The 23,977-nt window shown below is 36.8% G+C and overlaps 1 protein-coding gene across 9 annotated transcripts in view; it reads left to right on the top strand.

The window, feature by feature from the left end:
- The window catches only part of LOC139972151 (serine/threonine-protein phosphatase 4 regulatory subunit 4-like), a 72,178-nt gene that overhangs the window by 7,194 nt on the left and 41,007 nt on the right, over positions 1-23,977 (top strand). For all 9 annotated transcript variants that reach the window (XR_011794592.1, XR_011794591.1, XR_011794593.1 and 6 more), the window contains exons 3-7: positions 155-228; positions 12,694-12,796; positions 16,242-16,389; positions 18,273-18,346; positions 22,686-22,792. Coding sequence is in view for 6 of the 9 variants with exons in the window: in XM_071979130.1 (XP_071835231.1) it covers positions 155-228; positions 12,694-12,796; positions 16,242-16,389; positions 18,273-18,346; positions 22,686-22,792 (506 nt within the window). In the remaining 3 variants the exon portion in view is untranslated. The remainder of the gene's footprint in view (positions 1-154; positions 229-12,693; positions 12,797-16,241; positions 16,390-18,272; positions 18,347-22,685; positions 22,793-23,977) is intronic.

Genomic DNA, 23,977 nt, shown 5'->3' with positions numbered 1-23,977 from the left:
TTTCAACAGCTGTACTCTTTCTAGGACAGTTACTACAAAGTCACACTGCTCATCAGCCCGGTTGCTAGAGCTCTTGCTGAGACGCAACTTCTCATCCAGGACGGCCATTCAGAGATTGTAAATGTCAGGGCTTATTTATTTCTTTGCTTTTCAGACTGCAGAGGAAATTGAACGGTTGACCGTAGATGAGAAACTAAATGATGTAGATAGAGCTCTCTACTTACTCAGGTACGTTGACTATTAACTAATTGTTCTGATGTGCTAATTAACAGCTAGCTAGTAACATAATGATCTGCAAATACTAAAATAGCATTAATGCCCATGTTTTGTTAACATTCTCTAAATATTATTTTCAATTACCTAGATATCCTTAGTAAGCTGTGTGGTTAAGCTGTAGTTATTGTAGTCCTTAATTACCTGCATGTAATAAGCTACAAGTAAGCTATGTAATCTAGGTAGAATCAAGTAGGTGTAAAGAAATCGGAATGTTAAATATTTGTAAATTGTCACCTTCACTGTGCAGCTACTCCATGAGTAAGTTTGTATTGCCCATGTTGGTCTTCTGTCAGCTCTGATGATGCATTCCTCCGACTCAGGTGAGCCTTGACTGAGGGGATAAGATTGTGGTCCTGTGTACAAAATGTGTGTTTGATCTGTAATGGGTACTACTGCTCTATCATATCTACGATTATAAACACACATAGTCATGCTTCTTCCATCATAATAATAATTGAAATTAAAAATAATAAGAACTATAATTAAGGATTCCCAGTGCATATATTCCACCCACCAGGGGACTCCTTTATTAATCTTTGAGTGACCTTAATAGCTCAGAGGATGTGTATTGAATTACTGCATACAATTTCACCTGGTTTGTATAGCTCTTGTTATGTGCATTTTTCATGTCAATCTGTACGGTGAAGTTGTAAGTATAGAGCTATCTTCTCAGTAAGTAGTGAATATAAGATGGAACTTCCAGCTGTGATTATAATCCGTTAATGAATGTTGTGCGGGGTAACTGAACTTCACTGTTCACTGGGGTTCTGGTATCTGAGTGACTGTTATTCTAGTTAAAGGGACTAGATGGAGATAGCACATTGCAGTATGGTCATCAGACATCAAGAATTGACAGGTAGTGGAAAGTAGAAAGAGTATCAGTTGAGGTTCATGATGAAGGATAATCTATAATTTGCTGAAAGATCTAGGAAATAGTAATTGCCTTTAGGATATAGAGATGACGTAATTAGCGGCAATGCAGTACAGGTTAGCCTTTGAAGTGTGTGGTAGTCTACTTGCAGGGAAAGACAGCTAACATTCTTAATATCAGCCCTGCATATAAGCATGAGGATATTGTCTTGAGGCTATGTGCAGGATGGTCCTGTCTTGAGGCTATGTGCAGGATGGTCCTGTATTGAGGCTATGTGCAGGATGGTCCTGTCTTGAGGCTATGTGCAGGATGGTCCTGTCTTGAGTCCTATGTGCAGGATGGTCCTGTCTTGAGGCTATGTGCAGCATGGTCCTGTCTTGAGGCTATGTGCAGGATGGTCATGTCTTGAGCCCTATGTGCAGGATGGTCCTGTCTTGAGGCTATGTGCAGGATGGTCCTGTCTTGAGGCTATGTGCAGGATGGTTCTGTCTTGAGCCCTATGTGCAGGATGGTCCTGTCTTGAGGCTATGTGCAGGATGGTCCTGTCTTGAGGCTATGTGCAGGATGGTCCTCTCTTGAGCCCTATGTGCAGGATGGTCCTGTCTTGATGGTACATGTTCATGTTGGTCCTGTCTTGAGGCTATGTGCATGATGGTCACTTTAAAGAGGTTATTCCATGATGGTCACTGTGAGGAGGCTACGTGTGTGATGGTCCTGTCTTGAGGCTATGTGCAGGATGGTCCTGTCTTGATGGTATGTTCATGATGGTCCTGTCTTGAGGCTATGTGCATGATGGTCCTGTCTTGAGGCTATGTGCAGGATGGTCCTGTCTTGAGGCTATGTGCAGGATGGTCCTGTCTTGATGGTATGTGCATGATGGTCCTGTCTTGAGGCTATGTGCATGATGGTCCTATCTGAGGCTATGTGCATGGTGGTCACTTTAAAGAGGTAATTCCATGATGGTCCCTGTGAGGAGGCTATGTGTATGATGGTCCCTGTGAGGAGGGTATATATCCATGACGGTCACTGTGAGGAGGGTATTTGCATAATGGTCACCGTGAGGAGGATCACTGATCATGCAATTTGTGTTGAATGACTTTAGTAGCTGGATTTAGTCTGTAAAATTTGCATTTATTTTATATCAAACATTTGCTGCCAATTTGAGATACATGAGGTAATTGGGCCGAATTCTTACTTATCATGTTGCCAATCATTCAACACTGTGCAGTAGTAGCCTTTGCTTTCCTTCTAGGTTCATAGATCTATGCATAATAAACAGTGAGGTTGACCGTTTCAAGGACTACAATAACCTTTGTTTACAGTTATCAACCACTAAGCAACCAGCAAATAGGCAACAGTAGTAGCACTGTACTGTAAATAGTAATGTGATAGTCCCAAGATACTGTGTGGCTGATAAGATCTGATTGGTCCTTACTCAAACAAGTAGGATCCAGTGCATCATAGCTACCAGGTCTAGTGTAAACATTTATCATTCATTGTTTCTTACCAATGAGTAAGGCTGTGTTAATTCCTATTCATCACACATCAGTACCTTGGTGAACACTGAGATACAAAGATTATCAAACTCTTGAAAACTTTGGTTGATTTCCATTGATATAGTTCACACATGCGAATGGTTAATTGTCCATGAATCAAATAGTGTGTAACAAAGGGTCTATTTTGCAAATCATATGTTGTATGTCTCATTATGTGGATGGTTGCTGCTGACACTGCCATGAAGTTTGAACAGTCTTAGAGTATAGAAATCAAAGTCACAGCTTTCTCTTTATACAGTAACTGTCCACTAGTTTAGCAAGAATGTTATATGATGTACAAACTTTAAGTTTAAACACATTATAAGGTACTGACTCTTCAGTTAAGCTCATATGGGATCTACTTTCTCTTATTGGATCATACTAATAATACTATTACATTACATGAATGCTCGGCTTGGTGACTCCATAAAATTTAAAAGTCAGTACCTCTGGAGGTGGAGGCCCTAAATGGAGTCCCAGCTCCATCACTCAACACAATGATATTATCTTTTATGTAACTTTTAAGTGAACATGATTGATTCATGCAGCAGTAAGGACTAAAGGAACAGTCCAGCAATGGATGCCTCTCAAACTGGACTAAATGCAGCAGTAATTACTAATGGAACAGTCCAGCATTCGCTGCCTCTCACACTGGACTATATGCAGCAGTAAGGACTAAAGGAACAGTCCAGCAATGGATGCCTCTCAAACTGGACTAAATGCAGCAGTAATTACTAATGGAACAGTCCAGCACTGGATGCCTCTCAAACTGGACTAAATGCAGCTGTAATTACTAATGGAACATTCACAATCTCCTAACAAAATACTATCAACAACCGTAACAATCACAATAAATAAATAATGAATACTCATTTATATAGCGCTAAATCACTAAAAGTATCGAAGCGTTTCACAAAACGCTTCACAAAATACTATCAACAACACAATCACACAATCCTAACAAAATACTATTCACAAGAGCCTCCTAAGGCTGTAGCTGATGATAAAACGAAGATATCATAGAGAATTGGTTTGTACATAACTTTGTACAATGCAAATACCACAATGCTTTAAGGCCCAAATTTCTGCATATTATGTACGTGAAACAAATCCACAGTTCATGATAATCATGCGGTCCACTCTCCAAAATTACAGCAGTTGAGATACGTTCCCCTTAATTTCATTAGCTCTCAAATGTTTGTTAAAACGCTCACTTGTCATGAATGAGTTTCCTCTAGGCATGATTTACATAATTGAGGACACATGAATTATTTAACTGTAAACTTGTACAGCTCTACATTGAGTTCAGTCATTTGTTTTGATGCAAGTTAGATTACAAGTTCCCTTTGCCACATCTCTTTGAGTACTTTGATTTCCTTAATTGTAGTGTTGTTGTGATGTGTGTGTGTGTTGCTTGAGTTTATTGAGACTACTTCCTACATTCTTGATGGGATTTCTACTCTGCAATATTACAACTTGAGATTCACATGAAGCATAATGGTGGCAAAGAGGTCAGGCTGGAATTCTCATTTACTACAGCAGTATTAAAAGTATTCCATGACTTGTGTAAACTAGAGGATGTTTTGATAACATTCAGCCTTCAGTTGAGAGAAAACTCAAGGTTCTTCTCATTTTAGTCCCTGGACTTGGTTCTTATGACCTTAACAGGTCAACTGCACCTTAAAAGCTGTAGCACCTTTAGAATATAAAGTATTTATGTACATAACATACACAGTGGTATCCTCCACACTGAAAAGCGAAATGTATTAGAGATCTATTGCGTGGGAGTAGAACAGTGGGTAACAGTGTGTCATATAAAGTGGGGGAGGGAAGGGGATGGGATAACAGAATGCTAAACAGTGAAGAAATAGAAGAACCCATTTTATTTTGAGAGCACGAGAGGTTCATGCATGAATAGAAGTAAAGTACTTAAGTACAGTGTTTGCTATCCAAAATATTAACAAACTATTAATCCTTGTTAATGCTGAATCATTTGGTTGTTTTACATGTAATGATATGTAATGGCTACACCCTTGTGTATAATGAATGCAACTTTCAGAATTTCAGTGTTTGTTACATCAGCATAAATTTGAACTTTACCTAGTTGTAAGTTCAGGTTTGTGCTGACATGCCATGTATCAAACCATCTTGTAGTTACAAGTGATCCACATCAAGAGGAAAACCCACACTATTAGTCAGTTCATTTAATCTGACTTTAAGCAACTCTCAGACAGCTGTCAGACCGTAATGTACCCTTGTTTTAGAATGATTGCAACTTTCAGAATTTCAGTTTTTGTTACATCAGCATAAATTTGAAGTACTTAGCTAGTTCAGTTTGTGCTGACATGCCATTTATCAAACCATATTGTAGTTACAAGTGATCCACATCAAGAGGGAAACCCACGATTCACTTTATTAGTCAGTTCATTTAATCTACAGTAGCTTTAAGCAAAGTTCTGTCAGACAGCTCTTGGCCTAATTTCTAAAATTGCTATTTTTGGTCTCTTAACCTGGAGTCCAGATTCTCACGGGTTAGCCCACAGTTTCCTTATTTTCAGAGTAATCAGGAAAGCTGTCATATGCCACATATCCTTTATGATGTAGTGTTTCCTTATTTATACTCCAATCATTTCATGGCAAACATTTAAATCTTTTCCCATTATTTCCGATATTTAAGCCTATTTAGAAGAGATCCTGATATCTGGATAGATTATGTGTGTGTCTTTTGTACTTAACAAAACTACATTGTCCATCAATGTCATACAAAACTCTTATAAATTTTCACAAATACTGTAAATTGTAAATGGCAGTTCATGAAGTAAATTCCTTAAAAGTGCATGGACAATTTATATGTTTCTATATGACACAACTGGAATGTGGAATATCTGTGGTCATGCAAAGTCTGGGGATTGCTAAGTAAAGTTATAATAAACATTTTAAATGTAGGTCTTTCGTCTGATATTCAACTTGTTAATGGTTACTATAGTAACCTATTGTAGACAGTAAGGAAGTCATGTTTGTAGCTTCTTTCCACAGTAAATGGGGCCAAAAAATGGTCATCTCACATTTCATATGTCAATGTCCATACTAATTGATTGAAAGAGCCCTGTTGTTTGTGGAGGGACATTTTAAAGCAGCATTTTGCGTTTGGTCGCCGTTTTCTATTTTTTTGACATGTCCATCGAGTTTTCAGATATATCAATCACAAAACAGCAAATTAAGATATCAGCCAAGTTTTTCCCTGCCAACATCGTTAATTGGCGAGTAATTAAGGATATTTGCAGAGAATGAGAAAAGTATCCACGACAAAATTCCACATTTAAAATTAATCGCATACAGTACCCCAAACCCACTAGTTTGAATTCAACCAATCAGAGATGCAGGTTTAGTTATGAGCCGTTGTTAAAAATAGATTCAAGACTTTGCGTTGGCACAACCAGGGAGTTGTTATGGAACTCCCTGGTACAACTGCCATATAGGCTGTACACAAATCAAGCTTGGTGTTGGATTACGAATTGGTCAATGATGTTCGTAGTGTTTAAATATTCATATTATGGGCGAGGTTAATTGGGATCCCAACGGAAAATATCTTGGAGAAAAACAAAGTTGAAAGTTACAAATTTTTCAACTTTTATGCCACCATTTGAAGTAAGATTTAAATAGATAAGCTAGTTATGTATGTCATTATGGCATATGGAGTCAGTGAGATTGAGAAATATCATAGAAAAGGACGCAAAATGCTGCTTTAATCAAGTTGTTATTAAAGCAAATAAAGGTCCTCAATGACTTACTATCTGAGAATAAGGGTGTTTAATTCTGGATTATGTCTGATTTCATGGTGTGTGTTTAATTTGACAACGCAAGATTGAAAATGTATTTATGATGATATCCTGCAGTAGAGTTTAAAGGTGTTCAGAATGATACAAATCCTTTTCAAAGGTCTTCTAACATTTGGATGGTCAACTTTAATCTGCAACACTGGTTAAATGCCTTTTCTGCTCTATTTGCATGGTTACAGTAGTACAGTGGCAGTGCAGGTTACAGTGGTATAGTGATAGTGCAGGTTACAGTGGTAGAGTGGCAGTTCAGGTTACAGAGGTACAGTGGCAGTGCTGGTTACAGTAGCAGTGCTGGTTACAGTAGTACAGTGGCAGTGCTGGTTACAGTGGTATAGTGATAGTGCAGGTTACAGTAGTACAGTGGCAGTTCAGGTTACAGTGGTATAGAGGCAGTGTTGGTTGCAGTTGCAGTGCTGGTTACAGTAGTACGGTGGCAGTGCTGGTTACAGTGGTACAGTGATAGTGCAGGTTATAGTGGTAGAGTGGCAGTGCAGGTTACAGTGGTATAGTGGCAGTGCAGGTTATAGCACTGGTAAAGTGACAGTGCTGGTTACAGTAGTACAGTGGCAGTGCAGGTTACAGTGGTATAGTGATAGTGCAGGTTACAGTGGTAGAGTGGCAGTTCAGGTTACAGTGGTATAGTGGCAATGCTGGTTACAGTAGCAGTGCTGGTTACAGTAGTACAGTGGCAGTGCTGGTTACAGTGGTACAGTGCCAGTGCTGGTTATAGTAGTACAGTGGCAGTCCTGGTTATAGTAGTACAGTGGCAGTGCTGGTTACAGTGGTACAGTGATAGTGCAGGTTACAGTGGTAGAGTGGCAGTGCAGGTTACAGTGGAATAGTGGCAGTGCTGGTTACAGTAGCAGTGCTGGTTACAGTAGTACAGTGGCAATGCTGGTTACAGTAGGTCAGTGGCAGTGCAGGTTCAGTAGTACAGTGGCAGTGCAGGTTAATGGAAGTTCAGTTAAGTGAATGTCAATTGACTAAAGGCCATTAAACTGTACATTATCTGCTTTCGACCTTGAAGTATACCATTATTCAACCTTGGTAACAGTGTAAGTACTTAATAATCTGCAACTTTGCTCTGAAGAAACTTAGTGAGGCCATCATGTCTGTGTAAGGACAAGAAGGAAACAAAGCATCATTGATGCCTGAATGAGGTATAGTCATGTATCCTACATGTCCTAAGATGAACATATATCATACAATTGCAAATGTTACCAGTTTGTTACCCTCATGGCTGATAAAATGAAAGTGAAAACTAAGGGAAAGAATTTAAACAGATAATGTGAAAGTAAAAAAGTGCAAGGCTTGTCTCATATGGCAACATGTAGACTTGTATGCTAGAGGCTATAAACTGTAGTTTTGAAGCCATCTTGTCCACCAGTCTACTAGATATATTGTTCAATTGTTGGCAGATTTGCTATCCAGTTATAAATACTTTACGTTGTTCACTGAGCCTAAGAGTGCACTATTTTAAGACTAGCCAATGGTTCACTTTATAAGCCAGGAAATATTTTCCAGAGCTTCTGATCCTTAGCAAGGAACTAAATGTGGTTAGCTCACAATGCCTCAAGCCAGTAATGGGTACATGCAGTTTTCATACATTTTAGGAGACAATTGTATGTCAATGGTTTTGGCAAATTATAGGAATGATCCAAAATTCTGAGTCAGTCAGTTTGCTTATGAATATTCATACTTTATCTGATTGACCAGATGTCCTCTAGCAGATCTATCATACAGTATATTTATCTAGCTAATATTCATACCTTAAATAGCTGACAGTAGACTAGGGATATCTAGGGTGGCCCGTAATCACTCAGGACCATTCAGCAATTGGTCAGTAAATTAAATTTGTGTTTCTCTCTGGATGGTTCTGCAAGTAATTGTGCAGCCCCCTGCTTTGGTATGGTACTTCCACTTACACCTATTACTTAGTCTCTTGTTCATAATTTCCTTTAATCCCCCTTGTCTTAGCATTACTACAATCTATCAACACTTTCTTTGAAGTGGGAGTTTCTTCTTAGTGGTAATTAAGAATAATGACCCCAGCAAAGCCAGGCTGAGCTATCCCTAGTGATTGGTTGGTATTTTTAACTTTCCAGTAAATCATACCTGTGTTGATTAGTGAATAGACAACTGTAGCGATAAGCTATCACTAGAACTAGATATATTCCAAAACACCCAATTATATAGAAATACATCTAAGGGTTTTAGAAAAAGTATGAACAATACAATTATGTACTATAAATAGTATGAGAACATAGCACAAAGGGTTATCAGCTAAGAGTATATAGTGACTTCCTCTACAATATATCAAGTTCATATTTCAGTTGGACTATCCTTCAACAATTTAGTGGATGGAACTCGGGAATAAACTGTTCAATTTGGGTAAAGAACCATCTTAACAGTACTGTTACCATGGTTAAAAGTGTTTGGGAATGAGGCATATTGCAAAAGTACTGAAAATTACCCAAACTGGTCGCACCATCCTCCAGATGAAATAGTCTGGTTATGCCATTGGTCAGAGGATATATCATAAAGGCTTCCCCAGTAATCAGTTATTCATCCTTTGAATACCAAATCAGGCACTTTCTATTCTGATGGATGACAGTATGCCAGAGAAGGGGAGAGAATGTGGAGAGGATAAATCCAATTAGTTACAAAGTTTGATTAATTTTAATTACTAAGTGGGATTTACTCCCTTATTTAAGCTTCCCAGTAGTTATAAGGAGCTGCAGGTTGCAATACTTAGCAGGTGGAAACTTTACCCACATTTCCCATATATATATGTGGCTAACTATAGAAGTTTGTTTTGCTGGTAATGGTACCTTCTTGTTAAAGAGTTACCTCAGGCATGCCTTGGTCATTACTCTGGTCATGACATAAGATCTACAAATTAGGAAAGCATAACAAGTTGTTTAAAAGGCAACTTATTCGTTCAGAAGTCAGTGCACATGGCATTAGTTTGATGCCCAGTGGCCTGCTGAATTCTAAACATTGGTCATCTGTTTATTAGGTAGGTCAACTTTAGACATGCTTGGCAAACTTTAGTAGAACTGGTCCAACAAGTTTAAACATGACTTTATGTGATTAACTGCATATGATGAGGTGTCCAAGTTTTGCAGACTTACTAGAATAATATTATCTAGGAAACACTTGAGTATTCTTTTTGCCTATATTTGGGAAGCCTTCAAGACATCTTTAGCTAACAAGCCGTGAAAGTCCTTAAGTCCCACTACATGTAATGTAGTGTACCAAGATTATGCATTGATTGATGTCTGTGTTTACTCTAACCCAACCTTCTTGGTAAACAATTCATCTTAAGATGACATAGTTAGACTGTTGAAGCTACTATATGAAGTCACAGATCATGCCAGTACAGTGAAACTTTACTGTATGTTATAAAAAAAATATAAAGAGAGAGAGAGAGAGAGAGGTGGAGAGAGAGCAAGAAATGACAATCCCGCACCTAATCAATACAGAGTCAAACAGTTAGTAATGATCGGTAAACTATAGATAATTCCTATACACCTGTAGGCAATGTAGGGGCTGAATGTTAGTCCTACAGTAAATTATCAAAATAAATGAGATATCCTCCTGTCTGCAAGGCTTCTCCATGAGAGATTCCTAGCTGCAGGGCTTTCCAAGGTTTCCTCCTTGCTGCAGGGCTTTTCCTAGGTTTCCTCCTAGCTGGAGGACCTTCCAAGGTTTCTGCCTAGCTGCAGGGCTTTCCAAGGTTTCCTTCTAGCTACAGGGCTTTCCAAGGTATCTGCCTAGCTGCAGTGCTTTCCTAGGTTTCTGCCTAGCTGCAGGGCTTTCCAAGGTTTCCTCTTAGCTGCTGGGCTGAGGGGCACCAATAATTAAAGGTGCAAAGATTTCCAAGCAAGACCGCCAGTGTACAATATTAATGACAGCACATGTAGGTGTAATGCAATCAGAGCCAGAGCTAATACAGTTACACTGTAATAACTAATAAAGTGTATCAAGTCAGTGCACATGTGCCGTTACTATCATTGATATTATACAGTTGTTTCAGAGGAAGACATTTAATTAGTCTTTCTCTCAGCTATTCAGCTTGCAGGATGTATCATATTGAGTATGATCACTTTAAATTTATTATACCAATAAATAAACAATAAACACATACATGATCTGTCATGGGCACAGAAGTTAGCAATATTCTTAGGCAAATAGAAAACACAAACATTTCTTAATTACATATTAAGACCACTAAGTTACAGTTTGGCTTTGTGCTTTCCACTGATGAATATTAATGAATATTAATCAGATTATATATTATAAGCTTCCAACAACCTCCTATAGGTAGATGGTTCTGTAGGAGGTAGGTTACAGTAAGATCTATACTACACACTTGTTGTAGATGTACAGTTTATGTAGTCTCCAGTGGCTGATAAGTGCCCTCACAGAGGACTTACCAGTCACCATTCCAGCCATAAGAGGATATCATGTGTGACTTCAATGGGGCTAGCAGGTGGACCTTTCTTTTGTGTAGTGATAGGATCAGCTAAAATGTCCTAACAAATAAAACCCCAATTGTCATGATCCTTTGACATGCTCTTGAAGAACCATTGAGAGTAGTGACCAGTGTTGACCAATCAATAATGTGGGCTTCAATGGGGTTGGCTAAATCAAATATATTGTTTGAAAAGTACAAAGAAAGGGTCATGGAAATGTTAGCTATAAGGGGAAATCAAGTCTTTGCCAAAGTCTGCAGCATTTGAACATAGATTTGCTGGAATGGGACCTTGTGCAGACTTGAGTCATTGCTAAATAATTCTTTGAAGTGTATGTTGAATGTAGGTTCACATCAGTTGAAGACTGTTATCTATGAAGGGTTTGTCAGCAGTGTGTTCCTGTCCACAAATCAATGAATCCTTTCATCATAGTTCATTTTGTCTCCCAAGTAGTGCTGGTCAGTTACTGTGGTTTGTTATTGTGTACATTCATTTCACCCAAACCATATTACTGTACATAAGTTACATCATTTCTGCACTTATTTGTGTCTCCCTGTGCAGACAGTTCTCTCCTCCTACCTCTTCTACAGTGGTGTGATAACCCACTCTGAGAGTAGCAGTGCATTGTAGTACTTATAAATCTATAAACGTTGTTTTGATTTTTAAATAAAACTTTACTGTTACAGTATACAAACTGACCCATCCTCTATTTTCCTGGTTTCATACATCATCTAGCAAAATCTGTTTGCCAAAAAATAAATGGGAGGGGGGGGGGGGGCTTTCTAAAAGGGCACGCCGCTGGTAGATTTTGGAATGTTTGTCATTTCTGACTTATAAGTCAGTTATTCGCACAGCATTTTGATAATTATTGATGATTGATATAAACCATAACTGTAAGCCATTCATATAATGACACCTTAAAAATGCAACCCAATTATGAAGCAGTACAGTCAGTAACTTTCTCGGAAACTTGCCCACTTTTGTAAACTCATAGAGTGTGGACTGTTTGAACAATTTTGTCCTTTTTCCTGAACTCAGAGCTGGCGGGCTGTTTCAGGTTGTGCAATAAGCTCTGGATATTTGAGGAATGTCACCATGCTGTGACCAAAAAATTAATATTCAGCAACTTAATAGGCTTATCATAAATAATCAAATATGGTATGGTATTAGTTGACAAGGATTTGGTGGTAGCAGAATTACACTTTGCTGATGGTGATTTTCACTTTAGAGAAATGTGATGTGCTAAACCTGCAGGCTTCTTGTGAGTTGAATAACATCCCAAAGGCTTGTGGAATCAGTGAAACTGTAAAAATAATACTTATGCAAGATTTTCAAGAGCCATCAGATGGGTTTCTTCATAGAAAGTCAGTGGAAAGAATCTCGGGTTTTGGGACTTTACACATTTAATATCAATGTGACATGTACAATTCATTAAATGATGGAGTGGTCAATTAATTGTGTTGAAATAAGTAAAGTTAAGTTATAATGAACAACAATTGACAGGTTATTTCTGAAGTGTAGTGATTGTGTTAAACTGCTCTTTAACACCTAGGTTCAGTTTTTAAATGTTTTGCAAAAGTTGTCTCATATTTTCTCAAATTCTGCTGTGTGTATATTGTCATTCTTATAATCCTTAATGAACTTAAGATTATATTTACTCACTTTCTATTCCATAAAATGTTTTATTTCAACAGTTCTGGGCAAGATGTTCAGAGGATAAGTGTTGTCCGAGATCTGGCAAAGTTGATCCGAGAAAATCAAGTGGAGGGTATGAGAAAGGTAGTTCCAAAAGTCAGGGTAAGTAATTAATTTTCAAATTATTGTTTTATACCTGAATGTAATTTATGTTGGTTATTTAAAGATGAAATGGTCTTGTTGGAGGGTTTGTTGATATGATGGGCTCACAGTGATAATATTTCACTTCAGTTGGTGCTCTCCCACTCCTTCCAATATTGGACACTATTTTGTATAGGACTTTTATAGCGGGCTAATTGGACTCTTTTTCAAGGATGTATTACTTCAGTCCCCTATAGGTGGCTATGGTGAAGAGAGTTGGGAAAAGGAAGACACCCTGCAAGGAGATATTAAAGCATTGTGCCAAGCGTCAAAACTTCTACATTAAATAAATTCAATTGACTTTGAGAATCATTTCGTTGGGGTTAATCAGTAGCAGTGATGTCACTGTTGTGATCAAACAGTATCCTTCAGTATCTCTCTTGCCTTGGTGAGAGGTAAATCTGTTATTCACACAACACTGGCATTGACTCTTCTCACAACTCACTTCCCTATCTCATCACAACAACTGCACTATAACTCCCTCAGGTTCTGTGTCTATGAATCTTCCATCATACTATACAGTGGAACACTTCTTGTCCTTTGAAGCTGGTTAAGTTGATTTGTGCTCTTGGTATTGTTGTAGTATAGATATCTGACCAGGCTGTGCTATACCTTGTTGATTTGAGGATAAATTCTCCATTATTTTGATATGAATACCACCTTGAAGTTGAGTGATCTTCAAAAGTTCTCAGCAATGGTTTTGTATTAAGGTTCACTTTCACACTTCCACACTGTTCAAGGTTTTGATTTTGTACAAGCCAAGGTAGCTTTGTATAGTAAACCAGGAAAGGAGAACAGAGCAAGAAAAGCTAGCAGTTTAAATGATGACTAAAATAGTCACTGATAGAATAGGAAGTTTGGAAGTAAGCTAACTTAAGGTAGTCCGACACAGAAACCTCCTCGTGGCCAGAAAAATCATGAACATTTCTGAGCTAGTTTAGATTAACCAGAAAGGTGCTTCATTTGGAAGAAGAAAGAAGTGAGCAGGCTGCCAATAAGTTTATTATCTTTACTAGGCTGATCTTCATATTTCATCTTAAAAGTGTAAGGTATGAAACAATTGTCTTTGGACAGATTTCTTAAATACAAGAATACAGAGTAAGTATAATGTTACAAAGAGATGTTTCTGTCATTTTGACAGGTTGTTAATTTGTCTGCATTGTACTGCAGTGCAACTTCGAAGGGCATGAAGTTATTTTACCTGTTACTTACTTGGAAAACAGACTAATGTCTTTTTGTGAGAGTCTGAAATACTGACTCTTCTCATCAAAAAACGACCCAAATTGAAACTCAAGGTCGGAAGTCTCACAATGTTATTGCTATACCCCACTGCCATATAAAGCTGTAGTTGGGAGTAATAAAGAAACATTTATTTACAGCTATACCATTAACCCACCCTCTAGCATTGCTTGTATGAGAATAGGGTTGTCAGGTGACAGGAGTGAAAATGAAAGGTCTTTGGATGGGATAAGGCTCTGGTGTACTTAATGCAGGGAGCAGGGTGTACAGGCTGCACAATTCAGTGTACATGATACATCCCAAAATACATTGAACTACAGTAGTGAACATGTTTCTTCAAATGTTAGTGTGTAGAGACCCTGTACAGTGTATGAATCATACTAGCTCTACTTTTGGAGGACAGGATCGGGAAGGAGAAAGAGAAGTGAGGATGGAGGGGCAAAGGCAGGGAGAAGAGGGTTAAGGATGGTAGAGAAGAAGGGTGGTAAATTTGATTTCATTGTAGAAACACTGATTCTGATGTTTTCTATGAATAATTATATATTTCAAATAGTATACAGTAACGAGTCAGTGCTGCTTGATATTAATGACATTGGTTCTTCCAGTGACTTGGTCCATGATATGGTATTATGGTATACACCCTTTGCTTCTGTGGGCAGTATGTTTAAAGTAATGTGTAAATGTTGCCTGATACACTGAGTTTATGTAGGGACATTATGGTGATATGATGTGAACTCTATTGGTGAAGAAGGTCACTTGGGTTGCATATTTGATGGTTGTGGGTGTATTGTCATGGTATCTGTCTTGAGCCATGACCTAGAGGTGTGTTAGTCAGTGGTAACCAACGTTTGGACTGTACAGCCTGGACAGTGTAATAGTAGCTTAGAGACTGGTAAATATTGTCACTTGTCACCCTCCAGACCAGACTGGGTGTTTGGAGGAGGGAGTTGGTTTTATATATTTACTTCGTTCCCCGCTTACCTGTCTCCTCACAACCTTAGCACCTCATTCTACCGTGTCTAGTATGCCCTGGTAAACTTTTAACACTGTGCACCATCAGTGACCGGTCCTATCCAGTCAATGTCCTTCCTTCTCATTCTACCATCCAAAGTGTTTACTCATGCGTTTTCGTAGTGGATTCAAATCTTTCGAAAACTGCCCGGATTACATTGGATTATTACCTTCTTTACATCCTATTGGATTTCTAAGCATTTCAACAGCCTATTACAGCACGATAAGTTTCCTTTTCTTATAGGGAAGGGAGTTTGGGGGCTGTTTTTAGTGTGCAACTCACGCCCATGTGTTCGTTTTTGTTAGCGTAACGTTATTTTCTCAGGTTTCTCATCTTTGTGTACATGTTTTTATCTGTTATACTTCTTCTAAGATGTTATGATTGTTTTCATGTACTTTCGTTACTTGTTCGCTTTCTAAGTGTTGGATTTCACTTTTGTAGCGTACTTTGTTAGCCGCGAGCCCCTATCTCGCACTATCGCGGATACGCGGTTCTCGTAAGATGTTATGATTGTTTTCATGTATTTTCGTTACTTGTTCTCTTTCTAAGTGTTGGGTTTTCACTTTTGTAGCGTACTTTGTAAGCCACAAGCCCCTATTTTTATAATAACTATGAGTCATCATCCACTATGTCCTATTGAATTCATGTCAGGTCATGACAGGATGTTCCTATCCTTCTCAAGGTTTTGATTTAGTTTGATTATCAAACCTCAAGTACAGTATTGTCTGTGATAACAAAAGGTACATGCCCAGTTGAACTTGTGTGCATTTGAACTGGTATGTACAGGAGGTCATTAAACTATAAACCACTCTCAGAGATTATGAGGGTTCAGTTTAATACTTGTTTGGGAAGAGGTCTTGCAAGGATTACACATAGATCTATTTTCAGCCCGTCTAGAGCATTTTCCGACCATAAGAAAACAAATAGCTCATATTTATGTCATTCTGCTCTCTTGTCTACAATCAAACCATTTGCCTTCCACCAATCGAATCAGCAAATGTTGTAACTAATAGATCAAGCTGATTTAGTTTATTGTTAGTGGTGTGTATGTTATTAAAACACTGACGAAAAGAAAAATGTGACTAAATAGTTTCAATTAGAAAGAGTTTTAATTTGCAGATAATGCCTTCATGGTTTTACTATTCATGTACACAGGAGGTTTTACACTTAAGCTGTCAGGAGCTACAAGAGGCTGCTACTGTTGCATTCGTCCAAATCGCTGAGGACAAATCCATCCCTCCACAACTCTATGCTCAAACTTTTCTGCAAACAATTCTTCAAAATATTGACAGCAGGGATCCAGGTAAGGGTTTGCTTTGCCAACATTTACAAAGTTGTTCAAAGGATTAATATACCTCATTTTATATATAAATTTACCTTACGTATTCCCAAAAGGATGTTAAAAAGTGAATTTATGCAGAGATAATCATATTAAATTATAATCAAAGTATTGGTATATATACTGTAGTATATATCTAATTGTTGAAAATAAGATCAACAGGGAAGGCTGTACAACTAATGTTTTTTGTAATTTGATATATGTTCACAGGGTATATAAGTCTGTATGTTGTGGTTGGAAGGAGGGAGAGGGGGATGGAGAGTTTGACAAGCTACAAGGGTAATTCAGTGAACAAACAACAGGTAATAAACTATGTTAAGGAGGATAGCAATGTCTCCACATTTGGGCAAGGTTTATTGAAGTAGTTTAATGTACCTTACTGAGTAATGTGCCACATCATTGTACAGCCTCACTAGGTGTAGGTTCAAACACAGCAGTAACGTTAATATATTTACAGTAGTTAGTTTGTTCATAACTGATTTATTGATTCCTTGCCAGAGGCAGAAGGAATCTATGTGGGTGTACTGGCATGTGTGTGTGTATGTGACACTTGCTTGTAGACACCGTAACTCAAAAAGTTCATGGTGGATTAACTTCATACTTGGTATGTGGATCCATGTGTTGAGTACAAGAACCCTATTGTTTTCTGTGAAGTTGAATGGTCATTTGGGGTCAACAGAGGTCAAAGTCTGAAAACATTGTTGAACTTCATATTAGTATGTAGATCCAGCTTGGTGAGTTCAAGAACCCTATTGAAGTTGATGGAGGTCAAAGGTCATTTGCGGTCAACATAATTCAAAGTCTGTAAAACCTTGTAAACTTGATAACTCAAAAAGGAGATTTTTGTGAAACTTCATACTCTATGTAGAACCAGCTTAGTAGTAAGTGCAAGAAGCCTATCGAAATTGGTAGAGGTCAAAGGTCACATGTGATCAACATGTATCAATGTATGTATCCCTTGTAAACATGTTAACTTCAAACTTAAAGCTACAATTAATCTGTGAGTTCTACCATGCTCTGGTTGTCTTTTGGTGAACATTGACCAATAGTTTAAGTAAATCTCAAGTGATTTTCAACTATACATATATAGTCATGCTGGAAATGAAATCTGCTTCATATAGTTCATGCTTTAAACACTCAAGTAGCCCTTATCAGTTTTCACACTCTGAGCTTCAAGGGGTCAACATGTTATATCAAATAGTCTCAAAATTGGCCTTATTCTCTGTGATTTATACTAGATGAATTTGGCTTTGGCAGTTAGTTGTGAAAATATTTCAAAGTGTATAAATAATATCATGTAACTCTCATTCATTTATAACAATTATTAAAGGGATGGTTGGTGGCAGAGCTGATTTTCCAGCTCAAAATTGGTAACAGAAAATGTCCATGTGCTCATACATCTATGTGTCTATATTTCACCTAGGAAGACTGTTCTTTCAGGATATTGTTCGCATTTTGGATTAAAAAATCTATAATGTAAAATCCTTGCCAGTGAATTAATTGGTTGATGTCCACAAGGGAGTGCTACAAATAAGAGATGGACATCTCTGATCTTTCTGGTTCTCACTTAATTATTGGACAAAGTTAACTCACTTGCTCTACATAAGTCAGATATGTTGAATTTTGAGCAAATTATATGGCAAGGAATCACATTTAGCCAACTGGCTTTCTGGTTGCTGATTTTATACACACTCATGTTTGTTCCTTAGCAAAAGTTCATGTCTGCATTGTAAACCTTTGCCATTGTTTATGTTTTCACATTGTTTATGTTTTCAATTTTAAACCATGCCTTGATATGTTTTTATCAGTAGGCTGTTACTCCATCTATACTATGTTTATCCCCATAGACATATCAGAGTCATGGTTAAGTGTCTTACTTCAAGTCATCAAGTTTCTTCCGAAGGAGATAATCAAAAGAGACGTGAGTATGCCAGCATTGTCACATGATTAAGTTGTATCTTAGCAACCAGGAAGATATGATCTAAAAATATGGTGGAAGATTTCATGTTGCTGTCATGCTTCACCTATCACATCAAAATTACATGTCTTTAGGAAATATATGAAATTGCTTGCCTCTACTGGTAGCTGTAAGAAATATTAACCATTTTGAACAAGAGCTAGCTTGAATGGGTTTGCCATGAATGAGCAAAGGATGATAATGACCACGATGACGTTACAGCTTTGTTAATAATATCGTGAATTATTGGCTAAGATCTGTCTGATTGTTATTGGTCTATATGAATCTACCTTAGCGTGATAGAGTATTGATTTATTCCGTTACAGAATAATATTTAAAGGAGTCTACAGATTTGAAGTTAAGCTAATTTCAAACTGATGATGGAAATAACCAAGCTGAGAATCTATTTGATATTTGCATTCACAGACGATGATTGGCTGGTTAATATCATACATAAAGTGTACATGAATAGTACACAGTACATGTACTGCATACTGTATGTATTATACTGTGCATGCTTATTAAACCTATGCAAGGAGGTAGTCAATATATAAAGAGATAAAAACAAAATGGTTGAGTCCCCTTGAATGCCCCATTTCTAATAGTATTAAATGATTGGTACTTCACATTATATTTTACCTCATATAGTTAAAACTCAGTTACTGTACCCCTAAAACAATGCATGATACAGAAAATACAGTGTTACATTTGTACTAACTAGAACTCCCTAGTTGTTTAGATTTTTTTAGTATTGTTTTGTTTCGTTTAAATAACTAGAAACAAATAAGTTTGTTCAGATGAACTTGAAGATATTTACTTGGCCCCTCACTTACCTGTCTCCTCACAACCTTAGCACCACATTCTACCAAAAAACATAAACAACAATAATGATTCCTGTCACACTGTTGATTTTTATGATTAAAACTCACAATGGTCAGTTGAACTTTTTCATTACAATGAATCACCCTTCACTTTGTACCATTACCTCCCATGAGAGAGAATATAAAGTATGTTTCCTAGCCGTGACTGACTAGTAGAAACTATTACATTTCAATTAAAATATAATTAGAGTATGGTGATACATGAGATGAGTAGATCCTGCAGTCAGCTAAGCTTAGTCAGGCATGTTAATGACCAACATGGACCCCCCCCCCCACACAGTATCACTGTCTCAGGTTTATTCCTTCACAAAGATACAAACCAGACATGTTCATTGCTTGGTATGGAATCACCTTTACAAGTATGGAATCACCTTTACAAGTATGGAGTTGTACAGATTATTATTATTATTATGTATACATTCATCTTTGCAAGGTTGTCAATATATAGGATACAGTACTATACAATGATTAGATGGCTATACAGGATACAGTACTATACAATGATTAGTTGTCTATACAGGATATACTACTATACAATGATTAGTTGTCTATACAGGATACAGTACTATACAATGATTAGTTGTCTATACAGGATACAGTACTATACAATGATTAGTTGTCTATACAGGATACAGTACTATACAATGATTAGTTGTCTATACAGGATACAGTACTATACAATGATTAGTTGTCTATACAGGATACAGTACTATACAATGATTAGTTGTCTATACAGGATACAGTACTATACAATGATTAGTTGTCTATACAGGATACAGTACTATACAATGATTAGTTGTCTATACAGGATATACTACTATACAATGATTAGTTGGCTCTACAGGATAAAGTACTAAACAGTGATTAGTTTCCTATATATGATGTAGTACTAAACAGTGATTAGTTTCCTATATATGATGTAGTACTAAACAGGGATTACTTGGCTATGTACAGAATATGCTACTATACAATGATTAGTTGGCTTTACAGGACATTCTACTATAGTGATTAGTTGGCTATGCACAGAATATACTACTATACAATGATTAATTGGCTATATAGTATAAACAACTATACAGTGATTAGTTGGCTCTATAGGATATACTTACTATACAGTGATTAGATGGCTATACAGGATATACTACTATACAGTGATGAATTGTCTATACAGCATACAGTACTATAGTTGGTTATACATGATATATAAGTTGGCTATACAGGATATACTACTATACAATGATGAATTGTCTATACAGCATACAGTACTATACAGTGATCAGTTGGTTATACAGGATATAATTGTTGGCTTTACAGGATATACTACTATACAATGATTAGTTGGCTATACAGGATATACTACTATACAATGATGAATTGTCTATACAGCATACAGTACTATACAGTGATCAGTTGGTTATACAGGATATATTAGTTGGCTCTACAGGATATACTACTATACAGTGATTAGATGGCTATACAGGATATACTACTATACAGTGATGAATTGTCTATACAGCATACAGTACTATATTTGGTCATACAGGATATATTAGTTGGCTATACAGGATATACTACTATACAGTGATGAATTGTCTATACAGCATACAGTACTATAGTTGGTCATACAGGATATATTAGTTGGCTATACAGGATATACTACTATACAGTGATGAATTGTCTATACAGCATACAGTACTATAGTTGGTTATACAGGATATATTAGTTGGCTATACAGGATATACTACTATACAGTGATGAATTGTCTATACAGCATACAGTACTATAGTTGGTTATACAGGATATATTAGTTGGCTATACAGGATATACTACTATACTGTGATGAATTGTCTATACAGCATATAGTACTACACAGTGATTAGTCGGTTATACAGGATATATTAGTTAGCTATACAGGATATATTAGTTGGCTATATAGGATATGGTACTATACAGTGACTATTTGGCTATATGATGTATTCTACTATATAGTGATTAGTTGAATATACAGGATATACTGTAGTACTTTACAGTGATTACTTGGCTATGTACAGGATATTCTACTATATATAGGATTGATTTATAGGATTGTTTTTTAATTTATCCTAAAGTAGCTCTTTGCTTTTCATCATCAATTTATTATGTTTACAAAACTAACACAATTACCTTCCAAGGCAGTACTGTTATATCATGCAATAGGAAAAGAAGGAAATTTTAAAACTCTTTTAACTTTTTCATCAAACTTTTAACATTTTCAATGATGTTTGAAATGTCAGCCAACAAATCAAATTAAGGAATTTCTTTATTTACTCAAATCCTTTACTGAATAAACCAAGTATTACTCATACTAAAGTGCCCACCTTCATTTAATCACCAAATAAAATGAACAGGCTGTTAATGATCTCATTCAGTTCTCGACATCAGAGACTTTTCATGTAAGTTTGAATCACACGTAAAACACAAAAGGACATTTTTTAAAGAATTTGACCTTTCTTTCATTGTTTGAAATGGAACTTAACTAGTCAAGACAATGAATTACATTGCTGTGGAATGTCAGTATGAAGAAGTTTTGAAAATATATATATAATAACAATATAATTGTCTGAAAAAGGTACTTTAAATTGTGGTTATTACCCAGAGTTGCAATGTAAACTGGCCTCCATCACTAAGGTGGTAAATAACTGCAGTGTGTTGATATTAGCTATACATCATCAAGTACACTGAATGTATAGTATAAACTCTGGGGTTTGTTTGAAGTACTTAAGTGGCTGTCAATGACCATATGTCAGATTTACCTGATAATTAATGCCTGCTTGTATGTTAAGGTACTGGAGGGAAACTGTTTGGACTGAAAAAGTATTCAGCTAGTTATCAAATACTTGGACCATTGAATGCAGAAGGCATAGAAGGGGTAGGAACTGTTTAGGATTGGGTATAGGTCAGATGCATTCCTAAACAGAATTAATAGGAAATTTATTATCTATGTACAACCTTGTTTGCTTGGACATTTACTTACAGAATTAAACTGATTAAAAAAGTGATAACATTTCATTTCAGTACCATAGATTTTATGTGATAAATTGTTTAATTCCAAACAATAATATAATGATAAATTGTTTAAAGGGATAATTCCAAATCATCTACTGTATTAATGTCAAGTAATTGTTGAGACCTGTCAAAATGACACACATTTTCAGATGTATTAGATAAAGTTTAACGCAAGTGATATTTCTGTTTGGTCATGCATACTAAATTACATATTAAAGATTAAAACTAATTTTTCTTGAAGGGTTGTGAAGTGCATCGTTAGTCACATTTAATACTTGCATTCTTTGTTTTGGGTGGACATAAGACAGAAGCTGGTAATTATCTGATTTCATGAATTCAATCAAGTTGAGATCTTGGTTATTTTGTTTCTACTTCAGATTTTATCCATTGCTATAGCTAAAGGCCAGCTAAACCAGTCTGTGCAGTCGAGGTTAGCGAGCTGTCAGATAATTGGAAAAGTGGCCACCAGATTTGATTCTTTCATGTGAGTCTTTTCTTTTGTTTTGCCTTGAAATAATCTATTAAAACCTCATGGTTATTTTCATTTACTTGTATGCTGCTTTAGGTTACTTGATTTAGGTGAGAGCATCATCATATTGGTAAAGTGTGGGGAATGAGAGTTTATCTTTGTTGAATCAATGCCTCTCTGTGAACACCAAGGACAACATGAAATGTACACCACATTATTCATCACCAGCTGTATGAGTCATGTACACTTGGTTGTTTATATAAACTCAGCAAAATGTTTATACTTTAGGTATCATAACACTCCATTTAGGAAAAGATTAGGTCAGGAAGGTGGCTTTTATCTGAAAAACTCATTCAAATGTAAAAGAATGTTATGGATTAACCAAACAGGTCTTTCTTCTATAGTCATGTGATTGAATGCTTCAGATACATTCTGCAAAGTTAGTAGAACATTCTGTACAATGTATCACCATGGAAGTATTATTCTGACTGGTATCACCTATTAGATACTTGTATCACCGAGCTCATTATTCTGACTGGTATCACCTACTAGATACTTGTATCACCGAGCTCGTTATTCTGACTGGTATCACCTATTAGATACTTGTATCACCGAGCTCATTATTCTGACTGGTATCACCTACTAGATACTTGTATCACCGAGCTCGTTATTCTGACTGGTATCACCTATTAGATACTTGTATCACCAAGCTCATTATTCTGACTGGTATCACTTTCTAGATACTTGTATCACCGAGCTCGTTATTCTGACTGGTATCACCTACTAGATACTTGTATCACCGAGCTCGTTATTCTGACTGGTATCACCTATTAGATACTTGTATCACCGAGCTCATTATTCTGACTGGTATCACTTTCTAGATACTTGTATCACCGAGCTCGTTATTCTGACTGGTATCACCTACTAGATACTTGTATCACCGAGCTCGTTATTCTGACTGGTATCACCTACTAGATACTTGTATCACCGAGCTCATTATTCTGACTGGTATCACCTACTAGATACTTGTATCACCGAGCTCGTTATTCTGTCTGGTATCACCTACTAGATACTTGTATCACCGAGCTCATTATTCTGACTGGTATCACCTACTAGATACTTGTATCACCGAGCTCGTTATTCTGACTGGTATCACCTACTAGATACTTGTATCACCGAGCTCGTTATTCTGACTGGTAT

This window comes from Apostichopus japonicus, chromosome 8, assembly GCF_037975245.1.
Source record: "Apostichopus japonicus isolate 1M-3 chromosome 8, ASM3797524v1, whole genome shotgun sequence".
NCBI classification, from domain to species: Eukaryota; Metazoa; Echinodermata; class Holothuroidea; order Aspidochirotida; family Stichopodidae; genus Apostichopus; species Apostichopus japonicus.
The sequence above is the reverse complement of the archived record's forward strand: the minus strand, read 5'-3'. Positions and strand labels throughout refer to the sequence as shown.